The sequence below is a fragment of the Ostrinia furnacalis genome, unplaced genomic scaffold (assembly GCF_004193835.3).
Source record: "Ostrinia furnacalis isolate ACB-3 unplaced genomic scaffold, ASM419383v2 OfSCF0802, whole genome shotgun sequence".
Taxonomy (NCBI): domain Eukaryota; kingdom Metazoa; phylum Arthropoda; class Insecta; order Lepidoptera; family Crambidae; genus Ostrinia; species Ostrinia furnacalis.
In genome coordinates, this window is record NW_021131041.1 from 429,487 (window position 1) to 454,645 (window position 25,159).

The 25,159-nt window shown below is 41.1% G+C and overlaps 1 protein-coding gene across 2 annotated transcripts; it reads right to left on the bottom strand.

Annotated features, from left to right (window-relative positions):
* Positions 1 to 15,929, bottom strand: LOC114350195 (UBX domain-containing protein 4). Of its 2 annotated transcripts, XM_028300901.1 has the most exons (12): positions 15,691 to 15,929; positions 14,486 to 14,623; positions 13,454 to 13,579; positions 12,705 to 12,839; positions 11,519 to 11,688; positions 9,583 to 9,702; positions 8,616 to 8,711; positions 6,906 to 7,047; positions 5,952 to 6,022; positions 5,167 to 5,223; positions 2,879 to 3,047; positions 1 to 381 (listed from the first exon to the last, which is right to left on the bottom strand). In XM_028300901.1, exons 1-12 carry the CDS (start codon positions 15,770 to 15,772, stop codon positions 149 to 151), a joined length of 1,539 nt encoding a protein of 512 aa, XP_028156702.1. In that variant the 5' UTR covers positions 15,773 to 15,929; the 3' UTR covers positions 1 to 148. The 2 variants fall into 2 exon arrangements, with proteins under 2 accessions (XP_028156702.1, XP_028156701.1); XM_028300900.1 differs by lacking the exon at positions 5,167 to 5,223 and having other exon boundaries at positions 5,895 to 6,022; positions 15,691 to 15,928.
* Between the last annotated feature and the right edge of the window lie 9,230 nt (positions 15,930 to 25,159).

The window sequence follows — 25,159 nt, forward strand, 5'->3', positions numbered from 1 at the left end:
CACTGTAGAGTAAAGTCCTGTCAATCGCCAGGGGTGCCAACTGTTAAGTATAAAAACGATAGCCCTCATTCAGCCCTGATCCAGCCATTAGTGTCTAAATAAATCCCCCTTTAGGCCACAATGCCTCCCAACAAAAACCTCCAAACCCCTACATTTGCTGCGTGGAATTCCCGTTCCAAGTGTTATTATCATCATCCGCCGCTCTCTCCCCGGGAAGTCTATGAATATTCCCCCTCCTACGCAAGCCGGGAGGGGGGGAGGCCCGAGGGGGTTGACTTGGGGTAGTGGGGGGAGGGGGAGCGAATAGACGCGCGCGGATCCAGTTGAAGAGTTGCTGTGAGGGCGCCAGGATGAATGAGGTGATGAACTGGGTGAAGATCGCTGGAAAAGATTGAAGAATTAGAAAATGCTGCAAGATTTTGAAGGTAAGAAAATACTCTATGAACATCATTATTATCGTTATTTAATCTTATTGCAGAAGCTTGACCTCCTCTTTTTTATATTTTTTATGCGCATTTTTTGTAATTTTTTGATTGTATCTTAATTGAATGCTACTTCTTAGTCTAGAGGCCGAATTAAAAATATAATCGATCGTTTAAATCGAACTGCTCCCTATTTCTTTTCATTATGTTGCGGGTGCAATGACAGTTTAACTTTCCCCCGGGACAAACTTAACCTTCACTGATTGGCTTATTGGCGGTCAAGTTGTAGATCCTGGCTGCACAGGAGTTGCAGCGGTGGGAATAAGCCCTTATACAACTGATATCTTTATCGGTCGCCGTAGTGACCAAAGACACCGACTATCTGTAGCGACCATAGAAACTCACAGACTAGCTGTAGTGACCATAAACACTTACCGACTATAGACGCGACGGGCGAGGGTCGCTGTAGTAACCATAGACACTCACCGACTAGCTGCAGCGACCATAGACACCGACTAGCTGCAGCGACCATAGACACTCACCGACTATGGACGCGACCGACTAGCTGTAGCGACCATAGACACCGACTAGCTGCAGCGACCATAGACACTCACCGACTAGCTGCAGCGACCATAGACACTCACCGACTATGGACGCGACCGACTAGCTGTGGTGACCATAGACACTCACCGACTATGGACGCGACCGACTAGCTGTGGTGACCATAGACACTCACCGACTATAGACGCGACCGACTAGCTGTGGTGACCATAGACACTCACCGACTATAGACGCGACCGACTAGCTGTGGTGACCATAGACACTCACCGACTATAGACGCGACCGACTAGCTGTGGTGACCATAGACACTCACCGACTATAGACGCGACCGACTAGCTGTGGTGACCATAGACACTCACCGACTATAGACGCGACCGACTAGCTGTGGTGACCATAGACACTCACCGACTATAGACGCGACCGACTAGCTGTGGTGACCATAGACACTCACCGACTATAGACGCGACCGACTAGCTGTGGTGACCATAGACACTCACCGACTATAGACGCGACCGACTAGCTGTGGTGACCATAGACACTCACCGACTATAGACGCGACCGACTAGCTGTGGTGACCATAGACACTCACCGACTATAGACGCGACCGACTAGCTGTGGTGACCATAGACACTCACCGACTATAGACGCGACCGACTAGCTGTGGTGACCATGGACACTCACCGACTATAGACGCGACCGACTAGCTGTGGTGACCATAGACACTCACCGACTATAGACGCGACCGACTAGCTGTGGTGACCATAGACACTTTTTTTTCTATCCACAACGAGGTATCTCTTGGGCTGTATCTCACCTGATGGTAAGTGACGATCAGGCCGAAGGTGGAAGCGAGCTTCACCCGGAATCCTCAACCACGGAGGAACTGGCTATCTTACCTCTAACTGCCGGAACACAACAATGCTGTTAACATTGTTGTTATGGCGACAGACTTAGGTAGATGGTGGTAGCCAGCCAGGCGGACTTGGAACAAGCCCTACCACCAACCAAACCGAAAAAGTCTGCCCCTACTGGGAATCGGACCCGGGTCCTCCGCGTCTGAAGCAGGTGGTCTTACCACTAGACCACAGAGGCGGTTAAACCACAGAATAATAATAAGTACTACGTACAGAAGTTTTACTTCGCGAAAGTATTTAAAAAATGTATGCTCAATGTCATCCCAACTAATCCCAACTAATATTATAAATGCGAAAGTAACTCTGTCTGTCTGTCTGTCTGTCTGTCTGTCTGTCTGTCTGTCTGTCTGTCTGTCTGTCTGTCTGTCTGTTACGCTTTCCCGCTTAAACCTCGCAACCGATTTTGATGAAATTTGGCATAGAGATAGTTTGAGTCCCGGGAAAGAACATAGGATAGCTTTTATCCCGGTTTTTGAAACAGGGACGCGCGCGATAAAGTTTTTCTGTGACAGACAAAATTCCACGCGGGCGAAGCCGCGGGCGGAAAGCTAGTTAACAATATGGTGTAATTTAGCCTGTCTCAAGAGTCAAGCACCATTTTGTTGACAAACGTCAGTGATCGGCACTGCGCCGAAGCTATAGGGCTGACTTCGGTAAAATGATGTGACGTGAGGTGCCAAACTGCGGAAAATGGCGGAGGAAATACATGAACACCGACTAGCTGCAGCGACCATAGACACTCACCGACTAGCTGCAGCGACCATAGACACTCACCGACTAGCTGCAGCGACCATAGACACTCACCGACTAGCTGCAGCGACCATAGACACTCACCGACTAGCCATAGACACTCACCGACTAGCCATAGACACTCACCGACTAGCCATAGACACTCACCGACTAGCCATAGACACTCACCGACTAGCCATAGACACTCACCGACTAGCCATAGACACTCACCGACTAGCCATAGACACTCACCGACTATAGACGCGACGGGCGAGGGCGCGGCGACCTGTGTGGGCGCACGCCTGGGCAGCACTAGTAAGGCGGCGGACGGCGCTAGTTCCAGTTGCCGCAGCGTGGCGCTAGGGTCGCTTAGTTCGCGGCGAGGAAACGCCGTCCAGAGGGAGAAGTTGGACGCCGACATCTGATTGGACAAAATATAGCAATTAAATATTTATTTGCATCCCATTTAGTCTTAAGCCATGTATTTCTCAGGCAACATTTGTTGATAAACTGTTTATGACTAGTGTGAAACAAGTTTACCATAAACACAGGTTTCTGAAACGTGGCCGTCCACACTTGCTCTCCACTCATAACATGTATCATAAACAATGTTTCATGTCATAAAACCTATGTTTATGGACTGTTTATAAACTGTTTACAGAGATGATGAAACATTGTTTATGAACAGTGTTTATCAACAAATGTTGCCTGATGAATACATGGCTTTATTCGCATCCCATTCAGCCTTTTTTGCGTCCCATCCATTTAGATTTATTTGTATCCCATTTAGCCTTATTCACATCCCTTTCAGCCTTTTTCGGGTCCCATTTAGATTTATTTGTATCCCATTTAACCGTATTCGCATCTCATTATTTAATACCTGTTTGCATTCCATGGACTTTCCATTGCTTCTCATGAACCTCGAATTGTGTTTTTAATCCACAATTAAATTTCTTGTGATGTATTCTTTCTTGCATCCTTTTTATACACCCTCTCCCCCCATTTGCATACCAGAAACGGATGACATTTTGCAAAACGATTGTAAGCAATAAATAACGCTCTTAGGAAAAAATTGGATCTATTGACGGTGTAATTTAGGTTCTCGGGAGGTTTACTCCCAATATTTAAAATGATGATAAAGGTGACAACAAACCGTGATTTGTCATTTGGACAAATAGTTTCATCCACTCGGACGCGCGCCACCAATGTTTGGTCCCGGTCGCGCGGGGTGCGGGGAGTGTGGTCCGAGCAAGCCGTAAGGCATTACTGTAGTGTGCGTGTGCACTCATGGAGCATTTAGCGTGTACCGATAACACTCACACATTAGCGGAAGAATGGTGGGGCGCGTCTTCGTGGATGTAACGATCCATTGTATAAACACTGTTGGTATGATAACATACCTGCAAGTTGTCTGCGATATGTTGCTGCAAAGTCGCCAGCGTGTCGTCAGCCGCAAAGTGCGCGGTGTGCGAGCGACCGTCCGGCAGTTTGAACTGAGGCTTACCTCCCTCAGAAGACTACCATTGTTTAAACGATGATATTCCTAAAGAATTGTTGGTAGACTTCCTTCCCTTACTCACTAGACTGCCATCGATTGCAAGGAGCCTCATTTTTGCATCCCATGGGTCTTTCCTTACATCCCCATGCACCTTTTATTATAAATAAATAAATAAATAAATATCCTTGGACATTTTACACTACGCCGCTAGCCCCAAACTAAGCAAAGCTTGTACTATGGGTACTAGACAACGGATATAAACATACTTAAATACTTCTTTTTTTGTAAATACATACATATTATACATAGAAAACACCCAGTCCAATACAAACAAATATGTTCATGCACACAAATGTTTGTACTGTGCGGGAATCGAACCCGCAACCTCCGGAATAGTAGTCCGATTCGAACCACTACACCAAACGGCCGACTAACGGCATCCTATTAACTCCATATGCATCCTACGGACCCCATTTGCATCCTATGGAATTCAAATTGTTTATGCTTCCAGAAGGCTGGAGGTGGATTTGACTCTTTTTAGAGAGTGGTCCGTTGTTTGGACGCGAATAGACTATGGACTGGATTATACGCTATTGGTATAAAAACTCATAACTCATTTATTTTTGCAAATAGGCTTTTAAAAAGCACTTTTACACGTCCCAGTATTAATCCTACCACTATTTATACTATAATAACTGACCTGCAAGTTATAGCGAGCTTACCATTGCGGTTAAATTAAAAAATCCGGAATCACAAGAACCCAGGGGCTTTGTCCTAAACTGGATGTCTTTATTCATCATATCATATCATCATATGCGCGAAGCCACAACAAGGGCTCTCGCGGAAGACCAGTTTCTTGACATGCCCTTCCGAGCACGTCAGGATAAATGCTGAGCTGGGAGCCTATTGACACAGTGGTCCACTATTTTCTTTATTCGTTTTGTGTTGTTATTGTATATGATTTGTGCTTACTGTGTTCAATAAATTTTATTTCTTTCTTTCTTTAAGCTGGGATAGAAGGAAGATAGAAAGTGAGTCTCACCTGCAAGTTGTCTGCGATATGTTGCTGCAGTGTTGCCAGCGTGTCGTCAGCCGCAAAGTGCGCGGTGTGCGAGCGACCGTCCGGCAGTTTGAACTGAGGCTTACTTCCCTCAGAGGACTACATTGACTAAATTAATGATGATGACGTAACTGGTCTTGAGATGCCTACTTCCCTGAGTGGACTATGATTATCTTATATTGATGATGATGAAAATTATGATGTATTTGACCTACAAATTCTTAGAAGGTATCCAATTTCCATTTTAAACAATGATAGTCATACGCCCGTATTCACAAACATTACTATGAGGTCTCATAGTGCGAATGCACGCACAGGATGATATATGAACCAATCACAGAGCTCTATTGAGCGCTGTGCGTTCGATTTTCTGCTTCACTTATGCTATCATCGTTTGTGAATACGCGTGTAAGGCTGAGTTGCACCACACAGCTTTAACGGCAACTACATATGACAGTAACCGGCGCTTTTTGTATGGAGTTTGACAGATTTTTGACGTTTGTCAAAGTTAAAGTAAGATGGTGCAAACCCAGCATATTACTATCATTGTTTAAAAATGTGACCTGTAAATTGTCGCAACGCTTATTTCTAGCAGTGGACTGCCATAATGATGGTGTAGGATGTCAAGAGCCTACGTTTAGCAGTGGCTGTCGAAATTGTGTAGTTGACTTTGTATTTGTTTTGTGTGGTATGTGTAATGATGTATTCACCTGTAAGTTGTCAGCGATATGTTGCTGCAAAGTCGCCAGCGTGTCGTCAGCCGCAAAGTGTGCGGTGTGCGAGCGGCCGTCCGGCAGTTTGAACTGAACGCGAGCGCGGCCCGACCCGTCGCCGGAGGCTGCAAAGGAAAGTGATTAAAAAATCATTAAAAGATTATTTACTTACCGAGGCAAGGCAATACAAGGTTGATGTGAAAATTTCAAGTTTTTATCGAACATGTTAATTTTTGTTGGTGAATGTAAGCGAGACTATGGTTGACAGTTGTTTTGACCGATTTTTTTTTAGTTTTGACCATTTTTTTTTGGCCGAAACTAAAAATTTTTTTAGCCGGAACTTATTTTCGTCACTTTTTTCAATAATCAATAACCATCATTTTACTTTCAATACACTGGCTCCGATATGCGCGAGGGACGTCGCGGGCCTGTCTTTCGACTTAGTCTTGAGCTATGCTATGCTCCAAGATCGTCTGCTGTGCTAGATATTCTCAGACTTCTCGCGAACATGCCAATTGTTTTTTTTGCCGAAAATGACCGAAACCGAAAGTTTAGCAAAAAAGATTGGCCGAAAATTTGTTTTTGGCCGAAGCCATACTTTTTTTGGCCGAAACCAATAACTTTTTCAGCCGAAATCAAACACATTTTTCTCTAACACTTACTGGCTCCGCTTTGCGCGGGGGGAGCGGGCGGCGCCCGTGGCGCCTGGTCACGTGCCCGTCTTTCAGGTCGGTCCTCCGCTATCTGCTCTAGAATCCTTTGTCGTGCTAGATTGTTCTCTAACTTCTCGCGCTTATTATGGACGAAAAAACCAAAAACATTCTTTTGACCGAACATGCCGAAACTGCTTTTTGTGCCGAAATTGGTCTAAGCCAAAACTAGGCCGAAAACATTTTTAAGCTGAACCAAAGATATTTTTTTTTGGCCGAAACCAATTATTTTTCGGCCGAAACAAAATATTTTTTCGGCTGAAACCATACATTTTTTCGGCCGAACCCTAATACTTACTAGCTCCGCTTTGCGCGGGCGGCGCAGGCGGCGCCCGCGGCGCCTGGTCACGGGCCCGTCTTTCAGCGCGGTCCTGTGCTATCTGCTCTAAAATCCTTTGTCTTGCTAGATTGTTCTCGAACTTCTCGCGTTTGCGCTCCTCCTGGAAACAACCAGATTTCATTTAGGGCTGATTTTTCAATCATCAGTTAACTTTTAACTAAAGAATAAACTTGTCATTTTGACATATTTCCCATACTAAAACTGTCAATGTGCCAAACTTATTTTTCAGTTAAAAGTTATCCGACGATTGAAAAATCAGCCCTTAATTAATTAATCATCAGTAGTATGCGCACTACGATAAGCTTTTATTGCGCCATTTTAACGGTTTTACGCGACTAGCCCATATTATTTTGTCGTCTAAAATAACCGAAAAGATTTCTCCACTACAAGAACACGAAACTCTAACACTACCTATAGCAATCCCACACAACACAGATTAAAAGAAAACAATATTCACTGATATAAAAAATCTCTAAGGCTGGGTTGCACCATCTTACTTTAACTTTGACAAACGTCAAAAATCTGTCAAACTCCATACAAAAAACACCGGTTATCGTTAAAGTAGGCGCACACCGTTGATTTTTCGTCGGCCGATAGTTTAGTCGGGCAGTTGATCAGTATGGGCATGTATGGGAGTGCGCACACTACGCCGATTCGATTTGGCCGATACTTCATACAATTTAAAATCGGGCACAACTATCGGCCAACTAAAGATCAACGGTGTGCGCCTACTCTTATAATTACTGTCAAAGTTAGGTGGTGCAACTCAGCCTAAGAGAGTAGTCGCATCTTTACAGGTCATAAAAAATACATCAATTGATTGGATTTGACCACACTCTCGCTGGTCAAACGAGTCGGATGTCCGCATATTTGTTCTTTAGTGGTCTTTTCGACATTGATGGAAAGAGTAAGCTTGAGACATGTGATCTTACCACTAGACCAGTGGTTCTTAACCGGTGGTCCGCGGACCACTGGTGTGGTTACCTTCCAAGTGGTCCACGAAGACATCGTAATAAACAAGTGACGTGACGAGTGGAGTCAATACAACGCAAACGGCCGCACAGTGGGCGAGAAATCGACCTCCTCTTTCATAGGGTTTCGAAAAAAAAAAATTGGTCCTTGACAAGACAGAAATTTTGTAAAATGGTCCCTCGTGACTTAAAGGTTAAGAACCACTGCACTAGACACTGTGGTTTGCAACGGAGGGAAGTCGAACCTTAACTTCGACATCCTCCTATGTTCTTCTGATTAATTTCGTTGCGGGTTCAATGACAGTTTAACTTTCCCCCGGGACAAACTTGACCTTCACTGGTTGTGTTTTTATTGCCGGTCAAGCTGTAGATCCTGACTACACAGGAGTTGCAGCGGTGGGAACGAGGTGGGAATAGTCCCCTTTAGACACTGAGGTGATCATCCGTTAAATTATAGGATCAATGAAACAAACGCAAATTCTTCAACTGGCACATCATCATCATTTCAGCCACAGGACGTCCACTGCTGAACATAGGCCTCCCCCAATGCTTTCCATGTTGATCGATTGGTAGCGGCCTGCGTCCAGCGCTTCCCTGCTACCTTTACGATGTCGTCGGTCCACCTTGTAGGTGGACGTCCCACGCTGCTTTTTCCGTTCCAATTGGCACAAAGGCTTTTATTCTGTCTCTTTCTCACCTGAATCTGCCGTAACTCCTGCTCGGCCTGCCAGTTCTTGAGTTCAGTCATTCCCTGCCCTTGCGAGCGACGTTCTAACTCCTTCTGTTTCTCCAGCTGAAATAACAAGTTGCTATAGAAGAGCCCTTAAAAAGCTAGCGTACTAAATAAGTGAATAATGAAATAGAATGAAATATGAAAATTTGTTTTTTTTTGCCTTTTTATGCTTCAACTACTAAGCTTGAAGACATATAGTTTGAGACCCAGGGAAAACCAGATAAGACAGAATGAATTTAAAAAATCTACTGATGTATAAAAATATCATTTTCGTTTTTTTACTAGATTTGAATTACATTTCATTTTAAATTGATTAAAATCAATATAATCATTGCGTGTTTGACTTCAAAAAGCAAGCAAACAGTTATTTATTTTTCATTTATTTAGGTATATCATATCAAGCAAAACTTTTTTGCATAATAAGTACTAATTGTAAATGTGCTATCGTCTATACTCTATATTATTTACCTCAGCATTCTTCCAATTCAATGAAGCGTTTAGAAAAAATAAAAGAAAATTCACATAATGTACACACGGCCACAGTGTTAAATTATCCATTTCCGTTTTTGCTCTCGCTCTATCAATTGGTGATTCTTTGCGATAGAACGAGATGTCATGACCGGCAATGAGCAGTTAACACTGTTGCCTATAGTACAAATGGGTTATGTATATTATTAAGCATTCAATCCTACTAATATTATAAATGCGACAGTTTGGATGTCTGGATGTTTGTTACTCTTTCACGCAAAAACTACTGAACGGATTTTGTTGAAACTTTACAGTATTATTGTTTGTAACTCAGATTAACATATGGGCTATAATTTATGCCGATCTGTGATACTAAATTTCACGCGGGTGAAGCCGCGGGCAAAAGCTAGTCTAACAATAAACATTTACTGAATACTGTATGAAAGAAAGGGACAGTTCTTACCTCTTTCTCCTTCTGTGCCTTCTCCCGGCGCCTGGCTTCGATCAGCTCCTTAGCTCGTTCCAGCTTCTCTTCCATGCTCGCTGTGCTGTCTTCAGCTGTCGGCTCGGTCTCCATCTGCGACTGTTCAAATAAAATTAATAAATAAGCGTGTGATAGACTAGATTTGATGGATGTGACAATCATATCCACCAGTAATATAAAACTGTTTGTGATTAGACAGTCTCAAGGAAAAGAGTTTTAAGGTGAAAATAGTCTGAAGGTTGACAGAGTCTCAAAGTGAGAAAAGGTCACACAATGGGGAACAGTCTTAAAGTGAATTCAGTGTTAGAGCTCTTCTAATTAAACATTTTGAGACTTGAGACTGTCATTTTAATTCCAACGTCTTTGTCATAGAATTTCCGTGTGCGGTCATGCAAACTATTCCAAACGCATGACAAACGTCCTGCTCAAAATGTCTAATTTGAAAGAGCTCTTAAGAATTGTGTCAAAGTAAGATCTCAACTCTCAAGATTCTCAAGGTAGGACTGGAAACAGACTCAAGTGGTGGAAGTCTCAAGGTGATAACAGGCTCGGTCTTCATCTGTGACTGTTGAAATACTGACGCTATAAGCTTGTGATAGATTTCACAATCACAGACAATAATATTCACCAGTAATACAAAACTGTCACCTATTACTATCTGTTTCGAAATATAGTTTACATCTAATTCAAAATCACAAGTGTTTGTGGTCCATTTGATCGTCTAAATAGACCATTGCAATGAAAAAACTCAGACCATTTTGTGAATCCCAAATCTTTATGGAAAATCTAGTATTAACAGTTTGGATTAAAATAGTAAGTATTGTTCTCAGTAGAGTAATGACTTACCGCGGCGGAGACAGGCTCGGGGCGCTGGCTGGGCCCGGGCTCCGCCCCGGCGGCGCGGGGCCTCCTCACGCACACGTCTCCATCACACACTACGTCGTACTCCTGCCCTGACTTGCTCACTTCGTGGTGCTCCGTCTTTTGAAGATTGACTTGAACTAACTTAGCCAAAGAACAGGCTTCTTTTTATCCACAACGAAGAAGGCTTTTTCATTGGACTTGGAAGTAAGTTAAGGTCGTGAGTTGAGCTAGAATCCGGTTTTCTTAGCAGACCAATGGCTGTTCCACAAATGCCATCGCAGTCTGTGACTCAGGCTTCGCTGTTTCTATTACTTACCTCTTCGGAAGCTGTTTGGATATTTAGCCAGTCTAAAATTCTGGCGGTCTTTTCGGTCTTCTTGGTACATTTGTGTAGTTCTATAGATTGTTCTATACATCGTACTCCTGCCCTGACTTGGTTACTTCGTGGTGCTCCGTCTTTTGGCGCTCGACTTGAACATACTTAGACGAAGAGCTAGATTTTTTTACTTACTGATTTGGGAGCAAAATAATGAGCTGGGCTAGAATTCAGTCTTCTTAGTTCTTAGTAGACCAGTAGACACTACCGCAGCTAAACGCCCAAGTCTCTGGTTGAATACCAAAGAAGATATTCTGTTACTTACTGATTTGGGAGCAAAGATAGTGAGCTGGTCTAGAATTTGGTCTTTTCAGTAGACCATTAGCTGTTCCACTAGCCAGATACTCAACCCTTATCGATTCTAACACTTACCACTTCAGCTGAGCTAGAAATTGTAACGGTCTTTTCGGTCTTCTCAATAGACTTATGTGTGGTTCTATGCGTTGTGGCGATCTTTTCAGTAGACCTATGCGTGTTTCTACATTGGATTGTAGCGGTCTTTTTAGTAGACCTATGACTTACCACAGCAGATAGAGACTATTCTCTTTCTACATCGGAAATAGTCGTGGTCTTCTCGGTTTTCTTAGTAGATTTTCGTCAGTTTTCTTGACTTACCGATGCAAAGACGCCCTTAACTTAGTTTTTTTCGGTGTTCTCAGTAGAGTAATGACTTACCGCGGCGGAGACAGGCTCGGGGCGCTGGCTGGGCCCGGGCTCCGCCCCGGCGGCGCGGGGCCTCCTCACGCACACGTCTCCATCACACACTACGTCGTACTCCTGCCCTGACTTGCTCACTTCGTGGTGCTCCGTCTTTTGTATCTTGGCCGCTGGACCGGATGAGGTCTCTGGAAGGTGTTGATTTTGTTGATTAGAAAGGTCTCAATTTCAACGGTGAAAATAGTCTCAAGATGGGAACAGTAAGAAAATGGGAATAGTCTCAAGTTGAGTCTCAAAGTGGGATTGGAAACAGTGCCAAGCGGTCGGAGTTTCAAAGTAGGAAATAATCACAGTGGGGAATAATGTCAAGGTGTAAAACAGCCTTTAAGTGAAAATAGTCTCAATTTGGGATTTAGTCTCAAGGTGGAAAACAGCCTTACTTAACATAGAAATAATCTAAAGTGGAGAATATCAAGGTGGGAAATAGTCACAGTATAATAGATAATAATAATAAATAGATATCCTTGGACAATTTACACTGCGCCGCTAGCCCCAAACTAAGCAAAGCTTGTACTATGGAAACAGTTTCCAGGTGGGAAACAGCTTTTAAGTGGAAATAGTTGAGAGTAGTGTCAAAATGAGAATAGTCTCAAAGTGGAACTGGAAACAGTCTCAAGTGACGTAAGTCTCAAGGCGGGAATAATAAATCATTAATTTGCAACACAATGGTTACAGATTGGTGTTAATTTCAATGAATTACAGCATATTCTGTCGCATAAAACATGCAAAAGTATTTGTTCTTGAAGTTACATTATTGCTACATTTAGTTTAAGTTTGTTTTAGTCGTATTGTTTAGGTAGTGTTGTGTGGATAGGTATTGGTAGCAGTCCAACCTTTACTAGTACTATTGGTAATAATATAAGGGAAACCTGTTATTGGCCATCTTGTGTGTTAATGTATGTTAAAATTGTATAAATACGCTGTTGGTTTTCTCAATAAAATAAAAAATAAAGTTTTAGGGAGGTGTCTCACTCAAGGTAAAAACCTTTAAAGTGAAACTAGTCTCAAAGTAGTATTATGCCTGTTTTCACCACCAGGGAACAGAAATTTTGTTTTCATAGGAAAACAAAATTTCTGTTGTGTTATCATAGTCACTTAAAAATTAGGGATTGATGGTGAAAACGGGCATTAGTCTCTGTCTTACCAGGCTGTTCCTCTGGCGCTGGCTTAGGTTCTGGCGCAGCGCTGGCCGCGGCCTCAGCCTGCAGCAGACTCGAGGTTTGTTCGCGAACGTTCTGTGCTGACGTGGAAGGCTGCATCGATGGCTGCTTCTCGTTGTCTGGAGAAGGTAGTAGCTTGAGTTTTTATTTGTAAACTAACAGTGTACTTCTCCATATGCAGTCTGTGAAAAACATACTGATTCGGAGCGGCAGAGGAAATACATGATTAATTATTTTATTATTCAGGCAGTTAAATACTGCAGTCACTTCCATTCATTTACACTTCCGACATTTATAGTTTATGTCTTTACAATGCAAATGGGTGAAGAATACGGGTGCGTGTGTCAATTCTCGCTTGTGATTGTCCTGTGGATTAGATATGACAGGAGGTGTCGTCGCGCGTATTTTGTTTTCCATGCAAACTCACGGAGATGAACTGGCCTGGTATAGTCTGGTCCGTGAGCACGTAGTATTTTGTCCAATGACCCATAGCTACCCATCCTCTTCGCTCGCGCGTAATTATGTCGCTATCGCGCTCGCACATTCACTGCGGGTGCCAGTCGCACAGTCGCGACAGCAATATAATTACGCGCGAGCGATAAGGATCGATAGCTAAGGGTCATTGGACAAAATTCTACGTGCTCACGGACCGGGCTTTAGAAATATTAAGTTGCGATTGACAATTCAAGTCACGAACAGGGATTCTTCCATAGACTGAATAATTGTTACTTACGGTGCTCCTCCAGTATCCTGTCGATCCTGGTGGCCAGGTTGGAGGGTTGCACGCCTGCGCAGACCACCTCCAAGGGAGTGCCATTCCGCCCGATGAAGAATAAAGATGGCACTGGCACGAATTGGTCTGAGTACTGAGTTAGGAGCTTATTGCGTCAATGTGTGTCATTGTCAGTGGCCTCCTAATTCACGTATTTTGACAGTCAAGATCTCGCTGACGTTTAGAAGTCGTCCCATTGAAAAAAAAACAGTTCTAAATTCGTATTCACAAGGGTCATTTTTATAGAACGATTACTCGATAGGATCGCAACTCAGCGATTTGTTGTCATTGAAGTTTTGTTACGTCGTCCCATTGGAAAACAGTTCTAAACCCGTATTCACAAGGGTCATTTTGATAGAACGATTACTCGATAGGATCGCAACTCAGTGTTTTGTTGTCGTTGAAGTTTTGTTACGTGAATGAGGCTACTGGTCATTTATTAGTCTCCACTACATGGGCACGACTCAATGAGGGCTATCGTTTTAGCACTCACCAGTTAGCGCCACTGTAAAGTAAGGTCCTGTCACTTGCTAGTCGCGAAGACAGTGGCACCAACTGGTGAGCGCTAAAGTGGTAGGAGGACTATTGTATTTGCACTCATCAAGATGGCGCCACTGTAGAGTAAGGTCCAGTCAATCGCCAGGGGTGCCAACTGTTAAGTATAAAAACGATAGCCCTCATTTAAGGATCAGTCAGGCAGGACAATGTTTTTTTATGCATAACAAGGCAGGTATTTGACCGCAATCGCATCTGGTGTTTAGTCGCTTTTTACGACATCCACAGCAGAAGTGCTGGTCCTATTCTAATCTACTAGGACCAAACTGTTTGTATTTTCACTAAGTTGGCTTTTAAAGTAATTTGTAAGTCATCAACATTGTTTTAAGAAAACTTCAATATTTAGTAAGTCTAGTATTTACATTTAAGAGGGTTAAAAAAGTTTGTTTGAAGTAAAGGTAATGGAGAACTTTCTCTGTGGCAATATTCAAAGGATACAGATCTGCGCGAAGTGTGTGTAGTTAGTGGTGCCGCTCTTCAGCTTGATGGCCAGGAAGTTGGTCTGGTCGGAGAGCCGCTTCACCACCGCTGAGTCGTCGATGGTGGCTGACATCTCTGCGGAGAGGTCATTCTCACCTGGGAGAACACAAGTACATTTTACAACTTGAAAGAATAAGTAATGCCCTTAGTTACTATGTTTGAACCAAATAAACAATTTTTCTTTCTTTCTTTCTTAGTTGTACTCCTTAAACAACCATAGAGGCCGTAAATAAACAATTTCCAATGTTTGTTTGTGCTTACAGCAGAGGAAAGGTATCTGCTGGTAAGGTAGCTGCATAATAAAATGTATGGTTATTATGCGAATAAACCTCTGTGCACTCTAACTGGCCTTTATTTACACACATCCCCTAGTTCACATATATATCATTGGCGACGTGGATGGTAATTAGAATGACAGTGTAACCATTTTAGAGCAGGATTCTTTCTTTTTGTTTTGGAAGATAATGTAGCTTAGTGGCAGAACACAGGAATACAGAATGTAAAGCACTGTGTACTGAGTCTGGAAGTATCAACATTGTTCTTAATAATTTTGTGTTAGACAATTTGATTTCACCATTTTTACCTCAAACCTCAATTAATAAGAAATCAACAAGATTCTTATAAGTAGAAATAAGATGGCAAACAGGAAAGAATGGAAATGTAGATGAAAGTCTTTAGTTAGACAAATGGTGCCCACAAGTCAACAATTTTACTTTTACCGGCTTGGAAATGTATGAAAATCCCAACTAATATTATAAATGTGAAAGTAACTCTGTCTGTCTGTCTGTCTGTTACGCTTTCCCGCTTAAACCTCGCAACCGATTTTGATGAAATTTGGCATAGAAATAGTTTGAGTCCCGGGAAAGAACATAGGATAGTTTTTATCCCGGTTTTTGAAACAGGGACGCGCGCGATAAAGTTTTTCTGTGACAGACAAAATTCCACGCGGGCGAAGCCGCGGGCGGAAAGCTAGTAATTTTATAATGAGATTAGGGGCTTTCTACGACATAGACTGCTACTTTTATAGAGCCAATCAACAGCCTTGTACGCGTACAATATGACGTAATATTGTGCAGTTTCTACACCAAAAAATGTGTCTTTAGGACTTCAGATATGCACTTTAAAGTCCAAATAAGGTTTTTAATTAGTATTTCAGGCCTTACCTTCGACAAAAACAACGAAAATTGCGTTTTTTTGCTTGGACAGCGTAACCGCCTCAGCGATGCTTCCTCCGTACCAATGCATTGTGGAACGCCTAAGTTTAAGTTTTCTAGCGCAGTTGTAAACCTCCCGCTATTGTTTTGCTGTTTTTTTAGACTATTTCAGTCCAAGGAGCGAACAAAAATATTACGATGACATGACACAACAGATTTTGACAGCTGACGTGTTTTTGTTTTTTCGTGACAATTTCATTACCACAAGAATATTCGGAAACCATAAAAACAAAAGTACTTAACTTTCAGATTTCCCCAAAAATTAATTACTTAATTGATTAATTTATTATTATAAAATATGGTATAATTTTTGTATCATCCAGAACTAAAAAGAAATAAAATGTGATTTTAATACATTCAGTTTCAGGTTTATGAACGTACTTTTGTATAACCCTATAAAATGAAGAAATAGGTTTTTGATAGGTGAGAAAACGGTGAAGGATATCTCTTCAAACGAAGTTGATTATACAGGGTGGAAACGATAAGTGATCTCACTCGATTATTTCTAAACTATACCAGATATCGAAAAACTGGTTACTGATCCTGAAAGTGCTTCACGAGCTCTTTCAAATGGTACCAATAACAGGTTACAGAATAAACGGGATCTATCCGAAAATTCAATGTTTCCAGCTTCCATACTAAATGTATGCCAACCACTCAATATTAGAAGTGTATTCTTTTTAAACTTAAAATAAACTCGTAAATTGCATTCTTCATTAAAATTATTTATGGAAAACATTAGTTTTAGGCTTTATTTGCTATAAAATTTGCTATAATATTATCAAGAGATGAGTGCAAGATCTGTGATAGTACTAAATGTATGGAAGATGGAAACATTGATTTTTAGATAGATCCAGTTTATTCTGGAACTTAATATTAATACTATTGGATAAAGCTCGTTAAGCACTTTTAGAATCAGTAACCAGTTTTACGATATCTTTTGTAGTTTTTAATATTATGAGGCTGTACCAAATGTATGGAAGTCCGGAAACATTGAATTTTCGGCTAGATCCCGTTTATTCTTTAACCTATTATTGGTACCGTTTGATAGAGCTCATGAAGCACTTTCAGGATCAGTAACTAGTTTTTTGATATCTTGTATAGTTTAGAAATAATCGAGTGAGATCACTTATCGTTTCCACCCTGTATTTGATGAAATATTAGAACTTTGTCTATGGTAAGTTTCATGTGACCTTGAGAATTTCTCCACTCGCCACTAGATGGGGCTATTAGCAATTATTGTCATTAGTAGTTCTGCTCTACGCTAGATGTCGCTACGATGAATACAATTTTGTTTTGGTATCGTTAAGTCTGTTCTTGTATTGTTTATTTAGTTGGAAATCGCAACTTATTTAAAGTTTCTGGTAAGCTTGAAATTTGTGGATTATTTTTCTTTGCCAGTTTCACAGTTTAAAGTTGCTAACTTAAAGAAAGACAAAATGCAGTCTCTACAAGGCAGGGGGTTTCTTAGCCAAATTGTTGGGTCGCTCGCTACTTCATAGCACTCTTTTATTTATTGAACGGAGATCTCTTAAAGAATGCCAATTCTTCTTTGCGCTTTATTAATTTAGTTCTTAGCCAATATGTCTACAACACATACGACTCTACATTTTCCATTGCAGTGTTTACCTTGATATATGTAATGTCGCCGTGCCTTCAGAATCGAGATGAAATTGCTTGATTGGTATTAGGTATAAGCTTGATGTTGATCATATTAAAGCTACTTTATTAATCATTTACTCGTAAGATAACTCTATTACAATATCCGTAAATGGGAGGTGAAATGCTAGGTATTGATTCTAAAGATAAAGCAGATAAACTTAAAGTTAAGGCGATTAGAGTCCTCAATCCGCGTCAAATGGGCATTTTGTAAAGGCATCAAGGTTCATCAATCAAGTTTAAAATAATAGGCAGTATGTATGAAGAGCTCTTCTGTACCTACCTATGCCCGTGTATTTTTGATCGGTGTCAGATCGGAGTTTTCGTGCGGGGTACGCGGGTGTTGTGCGGAGCGTGAAGGTCAAACGCCCAAGGTCATTGAGGACTAATCGCCTTAAACTTAGGTACCTACCTACATGAAACTTATTGAGCATTTTGTTTATAAGATGTTCAATCGGGTTCTAACCGTACAAAACTAAAAATAAACCGCAGTCTCCATTTCCTTTCGCATTTACTTCCAGCACGCAATTAACCAATTTGTTTAAACTAACAACGACTGACAACACCACGCTCCGCCGCCTTTATTTTATGAGTTGGCAACACTTTGCCGTCTTTGTAACTGAAATTCCATTTCGAACGCAATGAGGCGCGAAACTTCGCGCCTTAGCTTCTAAATTTAATATTGTTACAACTGTCGGGAACGGATGGACGGCATTTTAGCATAGGTATTATTATTATTACCAAAGGTTATAGTGAGAGTGATTGCGACCACTTGACTTGTTGTTACAATGAAGTCTAGCCTGCGCTGCTGCATCTTACTTTAACAAACGTCATAAATCTGTCAAATTCTATACAAAAAACACCGGTAATCGTTAAATAACTTTCAAAGTTAGGTAGTGCAATCAGCCTAAGTCGTTGAAACTGAATCAATAATCAATAGTAACTATGTTCTGAACGTAAGGCTAATAGAAGGCATACAGGGCACAGGTTTTTATTGCACTATGCTCAAATGCGGCGTTTACGGTTGTGTGGCAGGCAACATAGTATAATGTGTTCTAATTTTATTATCTAAGCCTTAAACTCTATGACAAACTAAAGCTAATAAGTTAGTTGATTAAATTAGTACTTTTCAACGGTGATCAGAATCGACTTCAAAGCTTAGTTTAGCACAACGAGCAATCAGTTTAATTCAAAACAAACAAAACGAATCAAAGAGATCCAATTCAAACACAAAAAAGGTTAAATCAAACTACTGGCTGCAGTGGCTGCAAGCGTAACGCACCGACGCTTGCGCGCGAGAAAAAAAGCAAAAACGTCAAAAAGCCCGCGCATTCCCATCTATCAAGTTGACAGCTCGTCTCATCGCGCAAAACGCTTACGATTGCTACTCGTTAGGCATTGATGACTTTGTTAATTGTTATTTGGCACCAAATTAGATTTAACGCGCCCACTGACGTGTGAATTGATCGCTCGTTTGTTTCGAAGCATTTTAATTTGAATTCTTGCGATGCTCTGGCTGATTCTGTCTTGTTGCCTTTGCCACTGCGTTCGTTCTTCCGTGATGACGTTATTTATTAGGTTCTTTACTATGTCAACTTGAGATCGTTGGTTTTAATTTATTGCTAATTTGCACGTATTTTAGGAAAATACATTGTGACTCAGATGTAACTTGAAAAAATTAGACTAACATGGAATTGCATCGTGGTTTATGATTTTCTGTGCGTTGTAGTCAGTGCCAGATTATCCAAGCAAAATAAGCATTTAATTTTGTTTAGGGCATCACGTCACCAAAAAAAATGATAGCACTGAAATCTATTTTCCGCGAATTTTAGAGTAGTAAAGTCACACAGGTTGTGGATTGCTTAGGGCATCAAAGTAGTCTTAATCCGGCACTGGTTGTAGTGGGTTAGGGGCCATCCATAAAGTACGTCACACGAATTTTATGATTTTTTGAGCCCCCCCCCCGTCCTTGTCACAGGTGGTCACATTTCTGAGACCCCCCCCTCCCTAGTGTGACGTCACATGTTTTGCAATTTTACATCGAAAAATTATTAAATTAAAACAGCAGTTCCGAAATTAGTTTTATTTCCATTTAAATTGAGTATTGTTTTTATGAAATCAACATTATATCAAATATTTGAAACAATTGAAATGTGATGTCACGAAACTTAAGACCCCTCCCACCCCTNGGTCACATTTCTGAGACCCCCCCCTCCCTAGTGTGACGTCACATGTTTTGCAATTTTACATCGAAAAATTATTAAATTAAAACAGCAGTTCCGAAATTAGTTTTATTTCCATTTAAATTGAGTATTGTTTTTATGAAATCAACATTATATCAAATATTTGAAACAATTGAAATGTGATGTCACGAAACTTAAGACCCCTCCCACCCCTTGTCACACCATGTCACACTTTGTCGACCCCCTCCCCCCACTTTACGTGTGACGTACTTTATGGATGACCCCTTACCTCCGCCACATCGAATAACAATTTGATCAAAAACCTAAAAATATCGAACACGATTCATGAAAAACTCAAAACATCAAACGATCAAAATATCGAATGATTAATATCGACAGAACTTCAAGAAGTGACACCCGAATATCGAACTATGCGAAAGAAGTCGCGGGAAGAAAGCTAGCATTAATAAAAACAAATGTCATTTAAGCCTATCCACCCCATGCTAATTCAATTGGACATCGAAACTCAAGCCAATCGATCAGAACAAAATGACTAACAAATTGTAGGGTAGCTGGCGAGGGTGTGGGTACCCACGGTGCTCGTACTGTGGTATTAACAAATTATAGTGTTTAAGAAGAGGGTTGTAGACCTAGCATTCTATAGAGAGTGCTGAGTTTTGTTTATTTAAACTTTAACTCTCATAATCATATCAGTATGACTGAACACTCCGTTAACTTATGTGGGCTTAAATTAATTAAAACATTGTCAAACCAGAGCCAAATTTTATCCGGCTCGAAGGACCACGCACTTGCAACCGAACCACTACCATGTGTAAAATATGGTAGAGGTCCAGTTTAGTAAAAGTCACCTTATTTGCAGTTTCCCAGCGCGGCAGCGTGATTGAATCTGGAAGAGATGGAAACCAAAAGAGGAAAACCAAAGTGATCGATATGGCCCGCAGAATTGCTTAAATCAAGTGGCAGTGGCGGGGCACATAGCTCGTAGAGCTGATGGCCGTTGGGGCAGAAAAGTTCTAGAGTGGCGACCACAGGCTACAGTCCGTAGCGTGGACAGGCAGGGCACTAGGTGAACCGACGAACTGGTGATGGTCGCGGGAAGAGCCTGGATGCGAGTAGCGCAGGACCGGTCTTTGTGGAAATCGTTGGGGGAGGCCTTTGTCCAGCAGTGGACGTCATTTGGCTGAAACGTACGGTATCTATATATATAAAAGAAAGTCGTGTTAGTTACTCCACTTATAACTCAAGAACGGCTGAACCGATTTAGCTGAAAATTGTCAGGGAGGTAGTTTAGAGCCAGAAGAAGGACATAGGATACTTTTTATCCCGTTCGAAATAAAAAAAAGTCTGCTTATTTATTGCCATTAAGGCGGAACAAAGTTCGCCGGGTCAGCTAGTAATTTATAAAACTGGTTTAGTGATCCCGTTTCTAGCTCTATGGTAGCGTCCTGTCGTCGGCTATTTGGCTGAATAGCGCTGGCGAAATGACGGGTTCCACAATTACCGGTTGAACTCTTTGAACTACTGCGTTGGCCCAACGTTGCTTGTGCCAAGAAGACTTGGCAAAGACAAGTCTTGAGCAGAAGCACTGGGGTGAATGTAATATGGATAGGTATTCAATTAAATACAAATGGTCAGCGTCAAATAGTTCGTGGCACCCAAAGTAGCCAAAAAGTTCTCGACACGCCCACGAAGTCGGGCGAAGCCGCGGGTAAAACCAAGTATTATTAAACTTTTTTTTTAGAAACCTTCATGTTTAGATGTAGGTTTTTAACCATAATCACAAGTTTATTTGTCTTTTCTTACTTTAAATTCTCTTTTATCTAGAGTTATCTTTTCATGGCCCTTATTAAAAACATATTTTTTACCAAATTTTTCTAAACCATTATTTCTCACATTCGTCCCCAACATTTGTACCAACGTTGGCCAGCCACCCCATGTAATTGCATGTAATATTTATTCGATAATGATGCCAAATGACACGTTACGGTAATTCCACGTTTGTTTTTAACAAATTGCTCATCGATTACTATGATGATTAGTTATTAGTTAGGGTTTTAGTTGGTTTGTTTTTGAAATAAAGGCTATTTCTGATATTTGGCTGGAAAATAAGTATTGTTGAACAGCTATAGTAAAGTTCGTGGCAACGGTAGAGTCACAAAACAAAAGTAAAGACAGAAAAGAAGTACCTAAGTAAGTCAGAAGTACTTCAATTCTAGGATTTAATCTTTAATTTGATACCTAGTTAGTTATACAGAGTGGAATTTTGTAATGCCACCTGGAGGTAAAGTACTCTTAATAAGTACTACCTAGATAGAAAATGTTACTCAAAGAAAACATTCCCTTTATTTTTGAAAAGAAAGAGAACTGCATTCAAAGATTTCTAAAACACAGAAATGCTTTATTGCGCGCGTCCCTGTTTCAAAAACCGGGTTAAAAACTATCCTATATCCTTTCCCAGGACTCAAAGTATCTCGTATCTCCCTGCCAAACATCAAAATCGGTACAATGGTTTAAGCGTGAAAGCGAGACAGACAGACAGAGTTACTTTCGCATTTATAATATTAGTATAGATAGTATAGATTTCCGAGCAAAAGTATAGAATCACCCTTTTGTGTTATGTTCCGAGCAATCTGAAGAACTCAATGATTATCTGAGTATCTATGGTATCAAGGTTAAAAGTTTACTCGTACGTACCGTCGTTTACTTACCTACCTAACATTTAAGCTGGTACCATTTTGAATTTTGTTCTAAAGTCATTTAGTTCTAAAGATCACTCGAAACGAAAGGTGATTTCATACTTTTGCTCGCGAGAGTAGCAGCGAGCCAGCGACAGACAAATATATTATTACACATAGACGTACTAATTTCCCTGTCATCTGTGAACAGATCACCCCATTAGTGGTGGGACGAATAGCCACATCCGTACACATTATAGATCAAAGCGCGGGCTAGAGATGGCTGGGTGTCGATAAAAATAACGACTAAAATGTCGATAGAATTACGAAGTCGGTAAATGAGTATAAACTTTACGGAAACAGAAGACGTATGTGGTTACGCCTCTCACTAGGTGGACTGACGATCTGGTAAAGGTCGCGGAAAGTACCTGGCTGGATGCGGGCAATGCTGTGCAGGACTGGTCGTACTGAAAATGCTTGGGGAAGCCTAAGTCCAACAGTGGACGTCATTAATTTGGATGAAATGAACGGAACAAAAACTTATTTTAACCACTAGACACTCTGTTCTTATAAGAACCCGTATCTCACAAAATTGTTGATATGTAGGGACCGCAAAATAATATCTCTAACGCCTATGAAAAGAACAACAAAATTAAGTAAAATAAAATTAACAATTTATTATAATAACTATCGAAACGAAACAAGAACAACATTATCGATAGCCCAACAACATTAAATAGAACGTCATTTCCACGGGCAAGTGAAACGGAACGCGCGGGCTCGCCCCTTCCGCCGAGCTGTCAAAGTGACAGCGCGCCAAATTATGTCTCGTTACTTTTTAGTGCGGATTTATGGCTTTGGGTTTGTAATTTGGGCACAAATTAAATGAGGCCGGATAAGTTATTTAGATTATTCAGTAATGGATGATTTGATTTGCACCCTCGTACGATTTAATGAAAGTCAAAGCGTGGGAGGAGAACATTTGCTATCTCCTCTAAGGATTCATTTTTAAAACAGTTGAACAAAATGATTCTTTTCAGCAGCACTGGCCTACATTATTGTCGTCTTATAAGCAAAAAATAATACAATTCAAAAATACTCATAGGTTGTGTATTGGGAAGTGTAAAAGTCCTCTTTAAAAGCCAATTTCCAAAAAAATAACCTATTTTTATGAATTTTTCAAAATCCTAAAGATTATCAAACTCCAAAATTCATGATAGCCCTTTCCCAAACGAATAAAGAAATTCTTGTATTTAATTATTTCAAACTTGTATGCACATAGAACAGTGTATAGGGCGGACTAAATGCCTTTCGGCATTTTCCTCCAGTCAACCTTCTTTCATAGTTTACGGTAAAAAGTCATAGTTAGGAAGGAAGTAGGTACCTAGTCAGTTTAGTATCAACGAAATCCCATCCACTGTTGGAAAAGAAGGTACCACAGATTCCCATAATGCTGCTTGTATAGTAGAAAAATAGTAAGAGAAAGTTGCTAAAGTAGAATAGAATCGACTGGAAAGAAGCATTACAGCTTGTTCCTAAATAAGCACAAACTCCAAAAGCAGCTGAATTATTTATTTATGCCCCTTGGAAACGTCTAGCATCAAAATTTTCCGGCACATAACCACGGATATTATGACACAATACGAGTAATGGACGCTTTGTTGGCTTGAGGAGTCGGAGTAGGGGCGGTAGGGTTGCCACTTGTTAGTTAGTTAAAAAAAATCCATCCCAACTAATATTATAAATGCGAAAGTAACTCTGTCTGTCTGTCTGTCTGTCTGTCTGTCTGTCTGTCTGTTACGCTTTCCCGCTTAAGGCTTGGTATTTCTGCTAAAGTAGGTATTTCGCGCTGTCAAAATCTGCGCGCGCAATTCTTCGCCGAAGACAGCGCGCCAAAGAGCTCCCGCCACAATTTCCAGCTACATAGTATAGAAATACGCAGTTGGTAAGGTTAGGTCGACTTCCTTCCCTTCAAGCGTCACACTCACAACACTTTCTAATACAAATCATATCCAAGTGACACAAATTAAAACACCTTACAGACTTTTTGGGAATATATTCTAGAATCGAATAAATATGAAATATAACTGCAGAAGTAAACACGGTTCAAAGTGGCTGTGGCGTCGCCTGACCGTCTGGAAGTTCTGCGCCGGCAAAGAATTTCAAGATTACGTCACCCGACCTATCGGTAGGCCCTTGGAAGCTTGAGCGACTGGAAAAACATTTTATGATAAGTTACTCTTAGTAGCGATTATTTAGAGCTTGGATAATAAATTATAGTTGTTGCAATTCACGAAGCTTTGCATGTGGTTAATAACATTAATCAGTACACGCATTATCTGTCTGTCTGTCTGTTACGCTTTCCCCCTTAAACCTCGCAACCGATTTTGATGAAATTTGGCATAGAGATAGTTTGAGTCCCGGGAAAGAACATAGGATAGTTTTTATCCCGGTTTTTGAAACAGGGACGCGCGCGATAAAGTTTTTCTGTGACAGACAAAATTCCACGCGGGCGAAGCCGCGGGCGGAAAGCTAGTATAAAAATAAACAAAAAAGTTTTTCCAAACTAAGGCTGAGTTCTACCACCTGTATATCGATAACGGTGCTTTTTGTATGAAGTTTGACAGATTTTTGACGTTTCTCAAAGTTAAAGTAAGATGGTGCAACTCAGCCTAAGAGTCTCACGTCATCATCATCATCATAAGTATCAGCCTTATGACGTCCACTGCTGAACACAGGCCTCCCCCAATGATTTCCATGTTGATCCGTTGGTAGCGGCACAGAATAAGTAATAGTACAGGTACAGAAGGATTACTCCGCAAGACGATTTAAATAAATGCGAGTCTTGCTACGACGCGATACAGTGGAATTCAGCTCGCA

What these genes read in the sequence shown, in the direction of transcription:
- LOC114350195 (XM_028300901.1), bottom strand. Translation starts at nt 15,772, where the DNA reads ATGCATTGGTACGGAGGAAGCATCGCTGAGGCGGTTACGCTGTCCAAG. An exon ending in AGCGCCAGAGGAACAGCCTG is followed by an intron (nt 11,689 to 12,704) that starts GTAAGACAGAGA and finishes AACACCTTCCAG; the next exon opens with AGACCTCATCCGGTCCAGCG. An exon ending in CCGAGCCTGTCTCCGCCGCG is followed by an intron (nt 9,703 to 11,518) that starts GTAAGTCATTAC and finishes TTATTTGAACAG; the next exon opens with TCGCAGATGGAGACCGAGCC.